The 16,626-nt window shown below is 45.3% G+C and overlaps 7 protein-coding genes across 7 annotated transcripts; 3 read left to right on the top strand and 4 right to left on the bottom strand.

Annotated features, from left to right (window-relative positions):
• Positions 1-301: 301 nt before the first annotated feature.
• Positions 302-1,207, bottom strand: FPRO_10299 (uncharacterized protein; the record flags this gene model as incomplete). The annotated part of the gene is made up of 3 exons (XM_031231247.1): positions 302-867; positions 923-1,069; positions 1,132-1,207. 3 exons carry the CDS (start codon positions 1,205-1,207, stop codon positions 302-304), a joined length of 789 nt encoding a protein of 262 aa, XP_031081304.1.
• Positions 1,208-2,031: 824 nt separating this feature from the next.
• Positions 2,032-2,385, top strand: FPRO_10298 (uncharacterized protein; the record flags this gene model as incomplete). Its single annotated transcript, XM_031231246.1, has 2 exons — positions 2,032-2,179; positions 2,231-2,385. 2 exons carry the CDS (start codon positions 2,032-2,034, stop codon positions 2,383-2,385), a joined length of 303 nt encoding a protein of 100 aa, XP_031081303.1.
• Positions 2,386-2,725: 340 nt separating this feature from the next.
• Positions 2,726-4,447, bottom strand: FPRO_10297 (uncharacterized protein; the record flags this gene model as incomplete). Its single annotated transcript, XM_031231245.1, has 6 exons — positions 2,726-3,224; positions 3,269-3,682; positions 3,727-3,964; positions 4,014-4,040; positions 4,086-4,317; positions 4,370-4,447. The coding sequence occupies 6 exons, from the start codon at positions 4,445-4,447 to the stop codon at positions 2,726-2,728; spliced, it is 1,488 nt and encodes a 495-aa protein (XP_031081302.1).
• A 1,259-nt stretch (positions 4,448-5,706) lies between these two features.
• Positions 5,707-7,034, top strand: FPRO_10296 (uncharacterized protein; the record flags this gene model as incomplete). Its single annotated transcript, XM_031231244.1, has 4 exons — positions 5,707-5,914; positions 5,962-5,981; positions 6,025-6,608; positions 6,653-7,034. The coding sequence occupies 4 exons, from the start codon at positions 5,707-5,709 to the stop codon at positions 7,032-7,034; spliced, it is 1,194 nt and encodes a 397-aa protein (XP_031081301.1).
• Positions 7,035-7,346: 312 nt separating this feature from the next.
• Positions 7,347-8,752, top strand: FPRO_10295 (uncharacterized protein; the record flags this gene model as incomplete). The annotated part of the gene is made up of 2 exons (XM_031231243.1): positions 7,347-7,923; positions 7,968-8,752. 2 exons carry the CDS (start codon positions 7,347-7,349, stop codon positions 8,750-8,752), a joined length of 1,362 nt encoding a protein of 453 aa, XP_031081300.1.
• A 202-nt stretch (positions 8,753-8,954) lies between these two features.
• FPRO_10294 (uncharacterized protein) lies at positions 8,955-10,451 on the bottom strand (the record flags this gene model as incomplete). The annotated part of the gene is made up of 1 exon (XM_031231242.1): positions 8,955-10,451. One exon carries the CDS (start codon positions 10,449-10,451, stop codon positions 8,955-8,957), a length of 1,497 nt encoding a protein of 498 aa, XP_031081299.1.
• Positions 10,452-12,861: 2,410 nt separating this feature from the next.
• Positions 12,862-13,309, bottom strand: FPRO_10293 (uncharacterized protein; the record flags this gene model as incomplete). Its single annotated transcript, XM_031231241.1, has 3 exons — positions 12,862-13,090; positions 13,169-13,231; positions 13,299-13,309. 3 exons carry the CDS (start codon positions 13,307-13,309, stop codon positions 12,862-12,864), a joined length of 303 nt encoding a protein of 100 aa, XP_031081298.1.
• Positions 13,310-16,626: the final 3,317 nt, after the last annotated feature.

The raw sequence follows: 16,626 nt of genomic DNA, 5'->3' as shown, positions 1-16,626 counted from the left end.
GTAAAAGTAAATCAAACGTCAAAATGAACATAAGAAACCCAATGTAACGGGCCAATCATATCCGGGCCCCATGAGCAATAACGAAGGTAACAGAACAGTTCATGGCGGGAATAAGCACACTACATAACGTTAAAAATATGCTTAGTGCATGCTACACGAGTCTCCAAATTATCACAGGTACACGTAGTGCGTGAATTTATTAAGTGGGAGTGACAATAGGGTACTAAAGTCGTGCTTTTTTAACAATATCTGACGCACTTTGTCCACCACTGATCCAGAAAAGCACCGGAAGTCCAGGGTGTTAAAGTGGCTTGGACCGTGTTTCCGGATCGTGGGACTCACTCATCGTCAAATCCCCAAGTGCCCATTCGTCCGGGATATGTATTTGGCTGATGTCGATGTCATTGAAAAGATTGCTGGCATCAAATGGCCCCATTGTTGATGATGGATCGTGAAAAGTCGGTATAGGACCCGGGCCATATCCAAAGTCTGGGGCTAGCTCCCAGGTTTCTGTTAGGTTTGGCGGACCCTGTAAGAAGGTTTCGGGCAAAGAATCCAGTACTGAAGGATTCCATGTATCAAGCACGTCGCCAAAGGTCCAGGCACTCGGTATACCAAGATTCGGGGTCGAAATTGGGTCCATGGTTTCGACTGCATCGTGAGAAGGCGTTGAATTAGGGGCACAGCATGAACGAGCTGGTGTCGGGGAAGTCTCTGTAGTCCTGTCCTCAGATTCAGAAGGTGATAATGCAGTTGACGGTGTTGTGCTTTTGTCTATTGAGAGTGGCGACTGAATGCGCTTCCTATTTCTGCGATCTGTTTTGTGTGCACATTTGCAGGTCTCGCCCTCATCGCACTGGCATCGCTCTGAGTACAGAACACAGTCAGTATAAATTCCGATGAGATAGCCCAGGGAGCAAACCTTGTCCAAACTGCTTCAGCATTGCCTGATGTGATGCCGATGCGCATTTGCATTTCGTGTGAACAGATCGGGAGTTGCGCAAGTTCCTGCAGTGATTACACTGAGAGACCGGACGTCCTTTTCTACTGACACTGAGAAGCGGGCGGTCTGTCCATCGTGTTAACATGAGTATGTCATGGAGGGCGATCCCTGCCATCACATAGACTCACCAGTATGCTGACATTTAGCGACGCGGTGGCCGCGAATACAGCTCTCACAAGCCAGCTTCTCTATGTTGGAAGCCATCACGATAGAAACTTGATAAGAAACAGTGCAGTAAGTCAGGGGAAGATAGAAGTCAGGTATAACACAGCTTTGAGAAAAGAATAAAGTAGAGATGGATTTCGTAAACGGCACCCTGGAAAAGGAAAGTGGGTAACCATCAGAAATCCGGTACCGGGGGTATGTAGTTAAAGGGTAAAAAAGATGACCAATTATACCCATCTTTCGTAAGCCATAAACCGTAAGAAGAGGGGCTATTCTGATATTGACTTAGTCGAGTTAGTTGCTTATAGATATTTACTGCCCAGCTACATATTTATCTAAATAATTGTTTATTACATATAATTTCGGCATATTCTTAGTCCTTAATTAATTCACATTTATAAGCAATATAAGCGATAATCTGCCATTCGAGATAGATTTGCTATTATTGGCACTGAAACCTCAGAGCTCCAATTGGCAAGTAGCTTGTAGGTGCGGGGTACTAAGGCATGTTGGTCACTTATCAGCTACGCCTTTAGTGCTGAAGCATACAATATTATCGTATTCTAGACTCAACTTCTAGTATCTGTAGTATGTCGGTTTCTAATAGTGGCTGGCTGAATGACTGTGGCCGGCTTTAGCGTTACACTATACCAGATCGGAAAGCAGCTGCATCCCCTTTTTGAGGCAATATTGTCACATGGTAATAAGATTCAATAGCTCTATCAATAGCTTATCCCAAGTTCGACATATAAATTACCCAGACTCCCCATTATATCACTTCCATCTTCCTGTAGACTTTTAACTTTAAGTTAGCAGTTTGACAGTACCCATTATACGTCCTCGATCAGCATAATCCCGCAAACATGTCAAACCTATACATCCTCAATATTATCAATCAATCCGGCGAAGAAGCCGATTACTCCATCGACTGTGTGTATGAAGACATACCCCCTGTTACGATCCGGGACAGAGACAACTGGATGACAGTCTTGAACCTCAACCAGCACTACAGTAAACACTGCGCTACTGACCTCGTATCGAATGAGCTAACCTGTCCCCAAGTTCCCATCACTGTTTCGGTGCTTCCGCAAGGCGATTCCCCATCTGTTAGTTTCGTTCTTGCTAAGAATGGACAAGGTGTAAGGGGAGACGTAGTACATAGTCCTGGAAACAAGCTGACAATTGATGTCGGAAACAATATCGGAACTCCGCTGTGAAATTTTCTTATACTGTATTCATAACTCAGTGCTCTAAACCTCTTAGAAGTAGGAGATATCATTACTGTAATATTATATATATATATATATACACAGGGAAACAAATAACGACTTTTACTACATTTATCACTCTGTAACTCTTGTCTTTGACTCGATGCGTAGGTAAGTATTAATTGAAGGACTGTCTTACCCTGTATTGCGCTGTAACGATTGGTGTCAGGACCCCTGTGTAAAGCCGACGCAAAGCGCGACGGCACAATAATTATGCGGCTCGAGCAATTGAAACGAATGACGCGTATAATATTCGTGTGGGCATTCCTATCAAGACTACTACTCTACTTTAAGCAACCTTGGAGATCTTGAATCCACCAGGCAGTCTAGTCTGGAATACTCCCTTGGGGTCATACTTCTTGGCAACCTTGCGAATAAACTCAACATTCTTAGGACCATAAGTAGACAGAGGATCCTGGGTAAAGTCGGCGTAGTTGAGATACTCCCAGTCGACAGCAGCGCCCTGGTCGATACTGTACTGCTTCATGGTCTTGCGGAAGCGAACCATACGTTCACGAGCAATCTTCTCTTGCTCGACGCCGTTGATCATCAGCTGAACCTGGAACATAACAGCGTTATCCTTCTCGCGGTCAAGACCGACGACGTTGCCGCCTCGCTCAAGGGAGTGCTTGGAGAAGATGGTAGGGATAGCTTGGAAGATGGCGTGGCAGATAAAATCGCCATCAGGGGATTGAGCCTTCCAGTCGCTGACGAATTGCTTGTGCAACTCTAGAGCCTTCTTGTACAAGCCGAGTTTGTTCTTGAAGGTGATGGCGAACCAGACGTTGCTAACGATGTCAGTACTGACTTGACAGACGAGGTTGGGACCTACCGGTATCCAGCGACAAGCTCGAGCTCAATCGTCATGTTGCGATGAGTATCCTTGCGTAGGTTGGACGTCTCATAAGGAATCTTCCAGAACTCGTCCAAGGCCTTTGGAGCGACAGCACCAGTGGTATCCTCGTACGACACAGTGATGCCAATCTTGCCAGCCTGGGGAGTATAACTCCAGAAAGGAATGACAGACCCATCCTGATAGTTGACGATATTATCGGTCCAGTCCTTATAGGCTTGGACGTGCGCATCGGTTGTTTCTTCGGCCGAGTAGGTGACCAGGCCACCCCAGAGGAGAGGAGCGTCGAAGGCCTGGACGTCGAAGCGGGTGACGATACCGAAGTTGGCTGAGCCACCTTTGAGGGCCTTCCACAGATCGGCGTTGTTGTCCTTGTTGGCATTGACGATGCGTCTATGAAACATTAGTAGACGTCGTTATAGCGTGCGTGTACATACCCGTCGCCGAGGACTACCTCGAAATTGACGACCTGGTCGCAGCCAAAACCCCGACGGGCAGTATAAAAGGTATTGCCACCGCCCGTCAAGAATCCAGCGACACCGACAGTCGAAGTGCGACCGCCTGCAGCAGTAGCACCATATGGCTCAAGGGCGCCATAGACATCCCGCCAGATGGAACCAGCCTGGATTTGAGCGACCTTAGTGTTCTTGACATACGTGGTCTTGTTCATCAATCCTGTGCATGTTAGTCGTTTCGCGTTGAGCCAATCGCAAAAGCAACTCACCCATGTCAATAGTGACACCATCGTTGACTGCACGCAATTAGACAAACCCAATCAAGCGAGAATCTAACTCACTGTTATTCGCCGCCCAGACGGTGTGTCCACCGCTTCGGATCGCGAAATTACACTTTGTGTCAGATGTCAATGTCTTGATAATCGTAGATACATCCTTGGCACTCTCGGGCTGAACGATACAGTAGGGCTCCAGCTGCGACGACACGGAAAAGTACGACTCAGTGCGGGTCTTGTAGCCGTTACTATTGGGATAGTAAACGTGCTTCAGACCCTTTGCTTCAAGTGAGGCACACTGAAACACGAGAGGTCAGTGACATTTTCTCAATGTGACGGAAATAGCTTACGCAAGTCTCCATTGCTACGGCGGGTGAAGCAGCGAGGAGGGCTGATGCCCAAGCCAAGACTGAGGCGCTCGTCTTCATGATTGCGATGAAACGGGATTATGGGATGTCACCTTGAGGGGGAGAGAAGATCTGAGAGGACAAGTCTGTGCGGGAACTTGGGTACTTTTTGTTGATGGGCAAGATCGTCTGCTGCAGAAGCGGCTGAGGAACTGGCGGGTCTGGTTCATGGGGGAAAATCACGCAGATGGAGTCGAATGCTTGGGGGGAGGGGGGATGCGATTGGTTCGTCAGATGGGCTGGAGGTTGGATTTGGTTAGGGATTCATGGCATTACTCGATTATGCATGTTGGTTGATCCTGCATAGATGATCTTGATCGTTTTCGGCCATGACCCCGGGATTAACATGGTTTATCCATAGGTGAGCAGGCAGACGGGCCAGGTAACGGCAGGGCATCTACCAGACAGTATGAATAATAGTCCGAGAGGAAATGTTGGTACAGGTTATCTGATCGACAATGCTTTGACAGCTTCACAATATTCACCAGTTCATCTCACTACATCTAGATTGACGAGACGTCAGTGCTAAATCAAGCTTAAGCTCAATCGATGTCATGCTCGACCCTAAAGCTAGCTCCAAGTCAGCGCTGACAGTGGATAACGACACTCTAAATAGATGCGACCCAAAGTCTCGGTGAACTCGAGGCCAAGGTTTTCAGGGGAACCATTGTTCCCTCAATCAGCGGCACATGCATTCTGCAACCCTCAGGGGGTAGAGCCCGAGCGTTACATCGGCAGTTGGGGCTGACGGCTCGTAAGCAACCGTAAAAGGCGGGGATTATGACGATCGCTTGATCTCGAGTCATGGCCCTTGTTCACAGCCCGTTACAGCGCGGAATTACCGTGTGAACAGACCAGCTAAAACCTGTATTTTGCGGGACGTCAAACTGGCCGACCAAATCAATTTCTACGAGTCTAGACTTGTTGTGGAAGGCCGGCATAACTAACTCTCTCTACCCGGACGGCCCGTCAAGTTTGACGTTTTATTTTTCCCTCTAATTTCGCCTGACATTTCCCCAATAATTAAGGTTCAACCCCAGTCATTTCTCTGTCGTCTCTTTTCTCACATGGAATTCTGTAGGGAACATGCCCCTTTGCGTAGTGATCATCAAATCACGTTCAGCTGTATATCAGTAGACGATGTGACTTGAAAGATTTGCACGACTTGATGCCCAAATGACACCTAACGATTCTGCGTCTCATTATTTTCCATTTCATACCCGCCATGTCGTTCTGAGTTGCACTACGAGAATAAACTCTCGGCTGACAAGTCTGTTACAATGTCGTTTCCTGTCGTCAATGGCGTCGAGGTTGCGGTGCCGCCTCCGTCGGGGTACAAAGTTGACTTTGACAACCCGCTGACTGATGCGTCGATGGTGAGGAATGCATATTGGATTTTTGGACTGGAGTTTGCGATAGCGACGGTGTTTTTGGGGCAGCGGATGTATACGAATGCAGTGATTTTGCGAAAGTTCTTGATTGACGACTGTAAGTTTGCGACGTTCTTTACTTGGGATTACGCTAATTGATTGCAGATTTAATTCTTTTCGCTTGGGTACGAGGACAACCTGCTTCAATGACGTTTACTAACCGTTTAGGTCCTTTCTATTGCGGCTCAATCATGTCTTCTCAATGCATACAGTCGCAAACTACTCGGCGTCCATGCATGGGAGATGCCAATCGACAGCAACACCCAGGCTAATCTGCTCGTCATGTGTACGACATTGACTTATATCCCGACGACAATCCTCTCCAAGCTGACACTCTGCTTCTTCTACTACCGCCTTTCGCCGTCTCTATGGTACCAATACTCGGTCTATTTCACCGGCTTCCTCTGCAGTGCCAGTCTTGTCGGCATTTGGTTCAGTGTTTTGTTTGCATGCAAGCCTATTGCTGCGGGATGGGATGTTAGGATGTCGGTTGGGGCTACTTGCATCAATCGTCCTCCCATCTACATCACTCAGGCTGCCTTTGGTTGCATAACTGATGTGATGCTCCTGGTGTTGCCTATCCCAACTGTTATTGGTCTGCAAATGTCTACCCGACAGAAGCTTGGTCTCGTTGGTCTATTCGCCATCGGTTCCATCACTCTCATCACGTCCATTGTCCGACTAGTCCTCCTCCTGCCGAGCTTGTCAAATCCGGATCAAAGCTGGTCACTGGCAGAAGGTTGCCTTTGGGTGTAAGTCCTCACCTCTCTTTGTAAAACCCATCTAACACAAACAGCATCATTGAAGCCAATCTACTCATTATGTGCGGCTCCCTTCCAACCCTTCGCGTCTTTCTCAAGAACGTCGCCCCTCGTGTCCTTGGCGACAAAAGCACCCGCAAAGGCAGTGAAGAGCAAAGCGGAAGCGCCAACTTTGGTCTCCATACTTTTGGCGGTTCAAATGGTCCACGACGCAAGTTTGACACGCTCGTGGAGCTGGAGCATGATACTCACTTTAACAGAGTGAGCTTGCGGCCTGAAGGCATGGGCAAGACGGACGTAAACATCTACAGTGGAAGGTCGGATGAGTCTTTGGAGAATAACCCGACTGGGGATAATGATAGCGAGGACGGCATACTGCAGACACGTACTACGACTGTTCAGTATACGAACATGTAGCCTATAATGAAAAGTAATCGTAATTGAATTGGATCCCATTCATCGGCATACTTAACTTTTCAGTCAAAAGCAAGACTTTAGGAAACGGTGAGGGCAATGGGTATATTGAGTGCCTGTGTATATTGGTGTTCTTTATCTTGGCTTGGCTTGGTCAATGATCACAGAATTAGACCCCTGGTCGATGTGTCTTATCTAAAGTGGATACTTGTTCTTATCTGTTGGCGGGTCGACCTTAGATACCTGAGTAGATGAGCAGCTGAAACTCATATTACTGAAGTTCACAGTACAACCGCAGTATAATCATCAGTCAACATGTCAAACACGCGCATTCAGATCGACCCTGAGGGTGACACTCTCATAATTCTCCCAGTAGAGCCTGCTTCTACTCCATCTGAGACCACAGACTCCCCTACCGAGAAACACTACCTCTGCTCCAAGAAGCATCTAACCCTTGCCTGTCGTCGGGCAGCAAAACTCTTCTCAAGCCAATTCAAAGAGGCCTCAGCCGAGCCAGACGGCCTGTACCACTGGAAATTCGAGGGCATCTTCAACGCTGAAGCGTTCGAGCTCGTTCTGAAGATCATCCATGGAAAAACACGTGATGTCCCCCGCAGTGTCAAGCTGGAACTATTAGCCGACATCGCGACGATCGTCGATGATCTGGAGTGCTACGAGGCTGTGGCGTTTTTCAGCACAAACTGGCTCTTTGGATGGACTGTTGAATGTCCCAGCACTGAACAGTTGAGGGACAAGCGATTGGCCCAGGTGATCCTGGCATCCTTTGTCTTTGAGCACGCATCGCTTTTTCAGACCTACACAAAAATGGCCATAAGACACAATATCGATGTCACATCGACTTATGATCTGCCTATCCGGGCAGATGTTTCTGGTATGTCAGCTAGTACAAGTACATAACCGCAACTGACGTTCAAGATAAAATTGAAAGCACCAGAATCGAGATTTTGCAGCGTCTTTTGGATGGGTTAGGAAACCTCCAGACCAAGATCCTCGCAGATAAGGTGGGCTGCAATGAAGCATGTCGAGCCATGCTTCTGGGGAGTTTGTTGCAAGGAATGAAGAAGTCGCGGATATACCCCTGCCCGCCAGCACCATTCCCTAACCTATCTCTCGACGCTGTGCTCGCATCGTTGGCCAACGTGCAGTCGCCAGCCTATTTCGGACCGCAAAGCCAAGGGCCACTCCTCAATTACTCCGGCAGATGGAACCTTGATCCCACATCTGCGAGCGTCGTGTCTGGGGGTCTTCTGGAATACCAATCTGGTCTTGTTCAGGGACAGCCAAAGCCTGCACCAGCTGCGGCCAATACTTTCTCTGCATCAATACCTCAGCAGACTGCCGGCGCTAGTGGTACCGCTCAGCCTTTCGGTGGTCTATTTGGTAATAGAAATGCTCCTCAAACCTCCAACGCTCGACCCCCGTTGAACTTTGGGCGTCCCTCTTCTGGCGATGTCCCTGGTACATCTTCTGTATCTCAGAACACCAGCAGTCCTCAAGTATCCTCTCAATCTGGAACTAAAGGTTTATTTGGTAACAGTGGTTCTAATGCCAAGATCACTCCCTTGACGGCAGAGAGCCCAGACCAGCCTCAAACCATCGTTAGGCATCACTGCCGTTTGAGGGACCTCATTGAACCCCTGTTAGTGGCAGCTGAAAAGGAAATCACAGGACTGAAACTTGCAGACTTCCCTCGGCCTTAGTGGTAGAATAGTTGTATAAGAAGTTTAGCCTGCAGCACATATGAATTCTAGATTACATGGACCTTAATCTAAGTCACTCTACTAGAGACTTTGTTCGACTCAGGAGGGGGTGAATTGTGTCTACAAGCTCATGTTAATGCGTCTAAGTCGTCCTCGACTTCTGTCAGAAGATAAGCATAGGTCATCAAATAGATATCCAAATTTACGTAAAAGCCGCTCCATCCCTGCCAAGAGCCCAATCAGCCAAAAGCTCAGGATTGTCTTTAATCTCCTCTCTGCAAAACATCAAACTCTTCCATTTTTCTTCAATAGCGTCGGACCGACGGATCCATTTGTCGTAAAGGTTATCAAGAACTTGATACTGCGGATTCTCGGCATCGCTCTTCTTCGCCCGGTCCAACAAATCTTTCCATTGTCTGCGACGGGTGTTGATAAGGTCAAGATCCTCACGGGATAGGCCCGAAGTGAGACCTAGGATAACCCTTGGCGTCTGCTGAAGAAGGACTCCCCACTCCTCCGCCTCGGCTTGTGGAAGGTGGTAGACCGGCGTGTAGTACTGGGTGTTGAGAAGGTGAAATAGCTGTGATACATAGAGACTAAGTCTCTTGTCAAGGAGAGCCAAAATCCATTTCGTCAGAGTTTCAGTGAGTTGTTCACGGCCTCTGGTGTCAGCAAGGCACTTGTTGCAGAAGCTTGTGTCATGCTTCTTTCCCGGTGACTCTGCTTCCTCAGATATACCATGTCTCCATCCCCAACGGTGTCCTTCAAGGCGAAAAGATCGTATCTCTTGCCAGCGCTCGCATCTGCTGCACCGAGCCATGTACATGGTATACAGATACACACCGACGCTGTGACTTTCTACGAACGGCTGCTCGCTTTTCAGTGTACCCAGGAATCCTGGGAAATTGCGATCCAGGTCTGACTTGAAACCGACTCGCCGACTGGGAATGACGGGAAAGCTTTGACTGCCACGATCGCCCACAAGCCGATGAGACAAGGATCCTTTGCGAAATTTGCACTCAATGCATTTCCGAAGATATCTCTTCTTACCGCAGTCATCGTTCTCAATCAGAAGAGCGATTTTGTCAAACAACTCCAGTTGTTCATCATCGTCCATATCGCGAAATTCCTTCTCAAACAGCTTTTCAAACCCAGCCAAAACCGTCACGTTTAAAATGTCCAAATGTTCAGCTGGATCTCCTTCGACATCACACATGACGCCTTTTGTCACCGCGAAAGAGTAAATTCTGCGTCTGCTTTTCTCCAACTGATATGCTTCAGAGCCGGGGGCCAGTCGATCCTGAGGACGCCAGTTGGGGCGAGGTTCCCAGGTAGTAATCATCTGAGCAGCATCAGAGTTCGGAAGAGGCTTCCGGTAGCTCAAACGTAGCAGCGACTGGTTATCGAAGAATTTGTTTGAAAGAAGACGAAGGCAGCTTGTGCAAGCCCAACGCATTGATTCCCATGCTGCATCTTGCCAACTGGGCTCCAATCTGCTGTCTCTTGACCGATAGGTGAGAGTTGGACCGCCGTGCTCAGTTGACAACTCAACTTGAAGAAGACGCTCGACTAAGTGTCCCTTTTGCGGGTTCACAAGACGTCTAAAGTGTCTGCTGGATTGGCTCACTGAAATGAGGCCGACGGGGTCGAGGAGACGGATGATCTGACATTGGATCTCGTTCGGAAAGTCAGTAAGCATTGGTAATGAAGTTGGTGAGTAAGAGTCTGGAGAATCAATAAACTTAAAGGGTTTGACAGAGGCACAGAGGCTTTTAATTCCTAAAGTAAAAGGTGTTACAGATTTAGCACTATTTTAGGTTGACTAAAGAGTGAGTTATATAATGAAAACCATTAATGAACATAGATGGCTGACTAAGGCTCTGTTTTAGGCAGCCAACCTTGGCCATTAGCCTGTTTTAGCCAGTGGGATCTTATGTGTAGAGGTCTTTTAAGGCAATAATTCAATCTAAATAAGGGTTACTAAATGAAATACAAGATATGTAGCCTATTACTTACTAAGACTCTTATTTACATTGATCCTTTCCTAAGCCTCCCTGTTGTAAATTCAGTCTCACTAAGAACTAATGTCTAGGCGCTACTTGGAAGCAGAGAGACGATAGTCAGCATGGCAGCGCAAATTGGGAAGCTACCGTAAAAGTCTGTTTGCCTGGTATATTATTGGGACACTCGGTATTCGCTCCCGTAATTCGAACCGAAACAAAGTTCGTATTGCTATCGGCCGCGGTCAATTTCCCGTTTTCTTCCGTACACTGGGAATTTGAGCGATTGTCGAGGGGATGATCCAACGAGCAGCTGAAACTTCGAGTACACGCATATTCGGCGTTAATTCGGAATCTCTCAAAGACTCCGTGGGCCACTCAATATCTACGGATACAAACCAGATAGGAGGGTATCAGGAGACTGAACGAGACTGCGACCCCAATATTGGTAGATTGCATCATAGCATCCGATCAATTTCGAGAAAGCTTCTGTTTTGAACTCACATCATCCCGACAATGTACCCCCCGGTTTCAATTTATCCGAAGTCTCCGAGTTTCGGAGAAGGTGGGGAGCGGGTACTTAATCTGCTGTTACACAGAGTGAGCGTACGAGTTCCCAACACAAAGCGAAAATACTTCAGACACGAAATCAACTCACCATGTCAACTAACGGTTGCATTTCTTCTCGAGCTGTGACTTATCTACCATAAGCTCCCAAGTTCTTTGACGTACTTGACGACCTATGGGAACCTCAAACAAACCCTCGCGGCCTTATTAACCTTGGACTCGCTGAGAATGTAGACAACAGCTTGGCGATGACTTGAATTTGAGCTGACTCTCAAAGGCATCGATGCAGACAGAACTGATTGGGTACATCAATTCCAAGGTATGTAATTTAGATATTCATGGTGTAGTAGTTTGCCGACATTCTCAGCTTCACGCCACCTCACATGCCGTGACGTATGGCGATGGCTTTACTGGCTCCAAACGGTTGAAGCAGGCCTTTTGCCCCTTCCTAAACCAGCGCTTTCGACCTGCGATCCCTCTTGTTCCCAAACACCTCCTTATCACCCCTTGAGTATGCAACGATATTGAGTGCTACGTCAGGTCGCTGTTCGATGAAGGTGATGAAGTGCTTATCGGCAGATCTTATCCGGTTGCTTTTAGTTACATCTTTGGGATCCAAGCATAGTACATACCCCGATCACTCCGAAGAGCACTTCAGTAACGCTCGTAGGGTCAGCATTCGTGAGGCCTCGTTCGGCACCACCGACCCCTTCAGTTTAGAGGGTATCGGAGAATATGAGAAGGAGTTAGGGCCAAAGAAGAGGACAAAAACGTCAAGGCTATCATTTTATACACTCCGCATAATCTTCTTGGTTTGTGGACAGTATTGGGCAGCTGTGTTCTATAAAGTGACATCATCGCAAGGTCGTTGGTATTCCGAAGAAGTTCTAATAGCTTACATGGGGCTGTGCAACAAACTGGACTTGCATCTTATCTGTGATGAGAGATATACTAACTATCTGTGTTCGAGAAACTCAAGATGACTGAAACTGTGCCATTCACATCGGTTCTCTCGATAAACCATACGAAGCTGATGTAATGCTAGGATTTTGGAGCCACAGGCTTACGGATTGGTTGTGTTATAAGTAAACACAGTTAATCATACCTGAGATCTCTTGGGGCTTCTTGTATGTAGCAAACCTCCGCTATTAGTATGGTGCAGTGACAGTTTCACAGGCTCTTTGATTTCCCCTTAAGCCTTGCAGACAATATCGTGGCGTTTCTCCTAACCGATGGAGAATATGTTCAGTATATCCCATCTTACCATGAACGACTGGCGGAAAGTCACGCCGTTGCAACACAACTGATCCCAAAGCATAAGATCTCATATCTAAATACTAATGCTTCGTTGTGCTTGATGGTCAACCTAGCTGCAGCATGCCAAGGTCAAGAGGTAACAGACGATGAGATTTTAAGTTGGCTCTGGAAGAAGAAAGTTTATCTTACATCTGGAACTAGTTACAGGAGCAAGGTGTCCTGTTGGTTCGGTGTGGTGAGTGCGCATCCTCGATATGTGCTAGATGAAGGCTTAAAGAGGGGAGGCTATGCCCTACGCTGATTTGGGTCGAGTGGCATGCCCCTGGCTTCTGCCTCTGGGTCCAAGGTGCCAAACTTAGCCCAAGTTGCGACAAGTGGGGTGGCGATGTCATCGAGGCGAGAGGCGTTGACGGAATCGTTCTTGAGAATTTGAACTAAGCTTATCTCGTCAGCTTTCCAAAGAAGAGCCACTGGCATGGCAACGTCAAGTCCAGCATTGGCGTGTTTAATGCCACTCTTTCAAAGTTGTAAGCTACATGTGCTACCCTTATGGCTGAGAGCTTAATCAGCACAGAGAACTTAGTGCTCGTACCACGTCAAGATAACGAAGACCTGGAAGCCCAGCTGGTTCTTGATAATATCGTTCATAAGCTTGCTGTTTTGACAGGGGTAAGAGTTATTAATTCGGTTGCACGAACCTATGACGTATTCTCAACACTTACACAAACAGCATTGTAAAGGAGCTACAGGTAGACCTCGTGTATAGCTCGGTCCTTAAGGTTAGAAGCGACCGAGGCGTTGGCCTTTGTCGGGAGATTTATGGCAGCCATGCAGTTGGTCTCCTGCTCACGGGCGATTAGGTGCTTGGGGTAGGTAATGATGGATTTTTAGAGATCCTTAATGGTTAGGTCAGTCAAGGCGTCAGGGGGGCGGGGGTCGTTGCTTGGAGATTCCCAGTTTCTGCTACTTTAGTATAGGTGCATGGGTACCATAGCATCTTCTGAAATTCGACATAACCTCCAGTATTTAGCTCTCTATACTGTGGAAGAAGAAAGTAATTAGCAACTCATTCTGCAGATTTTGTAACGTTGTAGAGCACTATGTAGTATTGATGCTCAGATCTTGAATAGGGATGGCTGTATATACACTTTAACCCGCCGAAGTACCTTACCCAGTCGGAAATAGCCATAGCCATGTTACTGGAATGAATAATGTCTGGATGGTATCCAGAACATGAGAACACAGGTTCATACAGTCTAGCCAGGTCATCGATGGAAAAGACGCTGGCAGGTGATATAAATAGAGGCTGTATAGGGGGTATGTCGATTACGACAAATTGAGCAAACGAGTGATGGTCTGCCACTAGAAGGAAGATCGGTAGGGGGGTTAGAGATCGAGTACAATCCAGATTCCAAGGCTTACTGCCAAGAAATCACATTCCCGTACCAGTTCCGACGTCCAAGACATATTCTTCAAAGCCGGCACTGAGACACAAGAGAGACTTTCCACCAAGGACAAGCCCATGCAGCAGGTGATGAAGAATATTTCCCAATTCCATTCATAATTCGTTGTTTGGAAATACGTATTTTTGCATATCAAAGCTATGGTAAGTATGACCTTCTTCATCAATATATTAGGTCTTAGAAGATGTCAGGAATTTTGAGAACGAACAGGAAGCTGCGGAATCTCTACCTGTTCCATTAAATTAGAAGTGTCTGTTGTGATAAGGTTTACGTTATTCTCTCCCGTAGACAGTAACAGGCTCTCCTCAAAATTTGACGAGCCATGAGCCGTTGAAAGCCCATCGAAAGGAATTTCATTAATGAACTTTCAGAACCACATGTTTGTGACGACGATGGGATGCTTGGCTCGCACAGACCTTTCGGCCTTGGTTGGCTATCCCCAATGTTGGAATCATCACGCCGCCTCGTCTTCAAAGGGCCTTGGGCAAGGTCAACTATGATAGGGTGGCGCGCAAATGCGATCGGTCCGAGTTCGAGTCCTGTCTGGCAACCCTCTGAGTTGATTGGTACACTGTCGAAAGCATCCGTTCAGCTCTTCTTTTGCTTGACTGTAATTAGACTCAAATCCTGGCGGATCCCAGATGACCCCACCTTTATGCCATGTCAGGGTGAGGCAACTGTCTGAGTTATTGGTGGTCAAACATACATTGGCAGAGTTTCTAATCATCTCTCCAATACCACTCATGTTCTCTATCTCCGTATTCAACTTCCGTTGGTCTCCTTTGAACAGATTGACGCGGTTCAGCAAAAGCTGTGATAGTGTTGTATCCCTTTGACACATCTTGAAAGGCATTCTCGGGCCCAATACTGGCAGTGGGGGTGTCTCTCCAACGAGCCCCTGACCAGAGACAGAAGGCCAACGCATGTTAGATGAATTGATCTGCGGTGGGACTTCCAATGAGAAACCTTGCAATGCTGTCAGCTGTCGGGTTGATGACTTATGGGTCTACAGTACTTACAGTAACGGGTGTTTTACATAAACCTCTATAAGAATGCCAGAAACCCGACCTAGTTGCAGTCTTGGCTTACTTATAAACTCTTTATAGCTACTATAAGGTAATTTAGGGGTAACTTTATAATATCGCTTATTTACTTAAACTTACTAATATATACTGTCTTTCCTAGATTATACTAAATAATTAAGCTGCTAATAATAATATCCTTAAGTTAGATATTATTTCCTATTATAGGGATATTATTACTAATACTGACTATAAGTCTGATATAGATATTAGGAAAGCTCAGTAAGATATTGCTAATAACTGTAGTAGCTTCTATAATGCCGTAGCTCGGCAGGCATACCAGGACTTGTGAGGGCCTGTTCGGGCCAGTATATACATGTTTCTGTCCCCAAAACAAAGAGGCAGACAAATCTGCCTTATATCCGCAAGAGAGTAAGATATGGCTACAGGATGTGCAGTTTAGAGCTAATGGCAAGGACTGATTGAGTAAATGCCCTTGACTTCTTACACTTGGTAAGATAGATCTTAAGGTCTTAGTAAAAATAATATATTAATTTTTCTCTTCTTTTTAGTAAAATAGACTTTATTTACTTGATATTTAATGTTAACTTTTAATAGATAAAGTATTTAATATATATTTATATTATAATTTAAGTATTTTTTCTTATATATATTATAAAGATTATTATACACTTTAAGTATTTTAAAGGTTAAGAGTAATAACTAAGTAAAAGACTGTAAAAAATAATAATTTCTAATAGCCTGAAATATAAGTTAAGTATAGACAATTAACCAGTTAGGTTTAATTAAAATAGGTTTTTTAGTATAAAATAAAAAATTAAGTAATTAGTTTAATAATATTAATTATAAAGATAAAAAGCCTAAAATTTAATTTAAAAAAGCATAAAGAAGCTAAAGTACCTTAAGGATTCTATTCTTTTTTATTTATTACTATATATAGCTATTATAACCCTTGCGGTTATATTATATATGCCCTATAAAATTCTCTATAAATTCTACTAATAAAGAATAAACTAAATAAATCCTTTTTAGTCTATCTAGTTAAATTAATTAAAATAGGACTAAAACCTTATAATATCAGTTTAAAACTAAAAGACTAATATCTTAATTCTTAATAGAAGTATTAATAAATACCTTATAATAGTAATATCCCCAGTTTAACCTACTGCTTCTTTACTAATATTACTTTATCTACTCTTAGATATAAGGTCAATTAGTTATATACCTAGGCATATATATTCAATTAGTAGAGGTTAATTTAACTTTTACTAACTAACTTATATAAAAGTTAACCTAATTCCTTTAAACCTTTAGTCTAACCCTGCCATTACCCTATATTCATTTACTCTAGTTACATTAAAAGCAGTACCCTCTCTGCTATAATAACCCTTTTAGCTATATTAAAAAGCTACTCTTTATATATATTTAAGTTTAGGCCTATAAAGGCAGTAAAGAAGGCTACTTAATCTAACTAAAAGAAATAACCTTTCTTTAGGTCTCTCTCTAGCTTCTTTAAATTTAATAGCTTATAATAAATTTAATTT

The sequence above is a fragment of the Fusarium proliferatum genome (genome assembly GCF_900067095.1).
Source record: "Fusarium proliferatum ET1 genome assembly, contig: FPRO_scaffold005, whole genome shotgun sequence".
NCBI classification, from domain to species: Eukaryota; Fungi; Ascomycota; class Sordariomycetes; order Hypocreales; family Nectriaceae; genus Fusarium; species Fusarium proliferatum.
The sequence above is the reverse complement of the archived record's forward strand: the minus strand, read 5'-3'. Positions and strand labels throughout refer to the sequence as shown.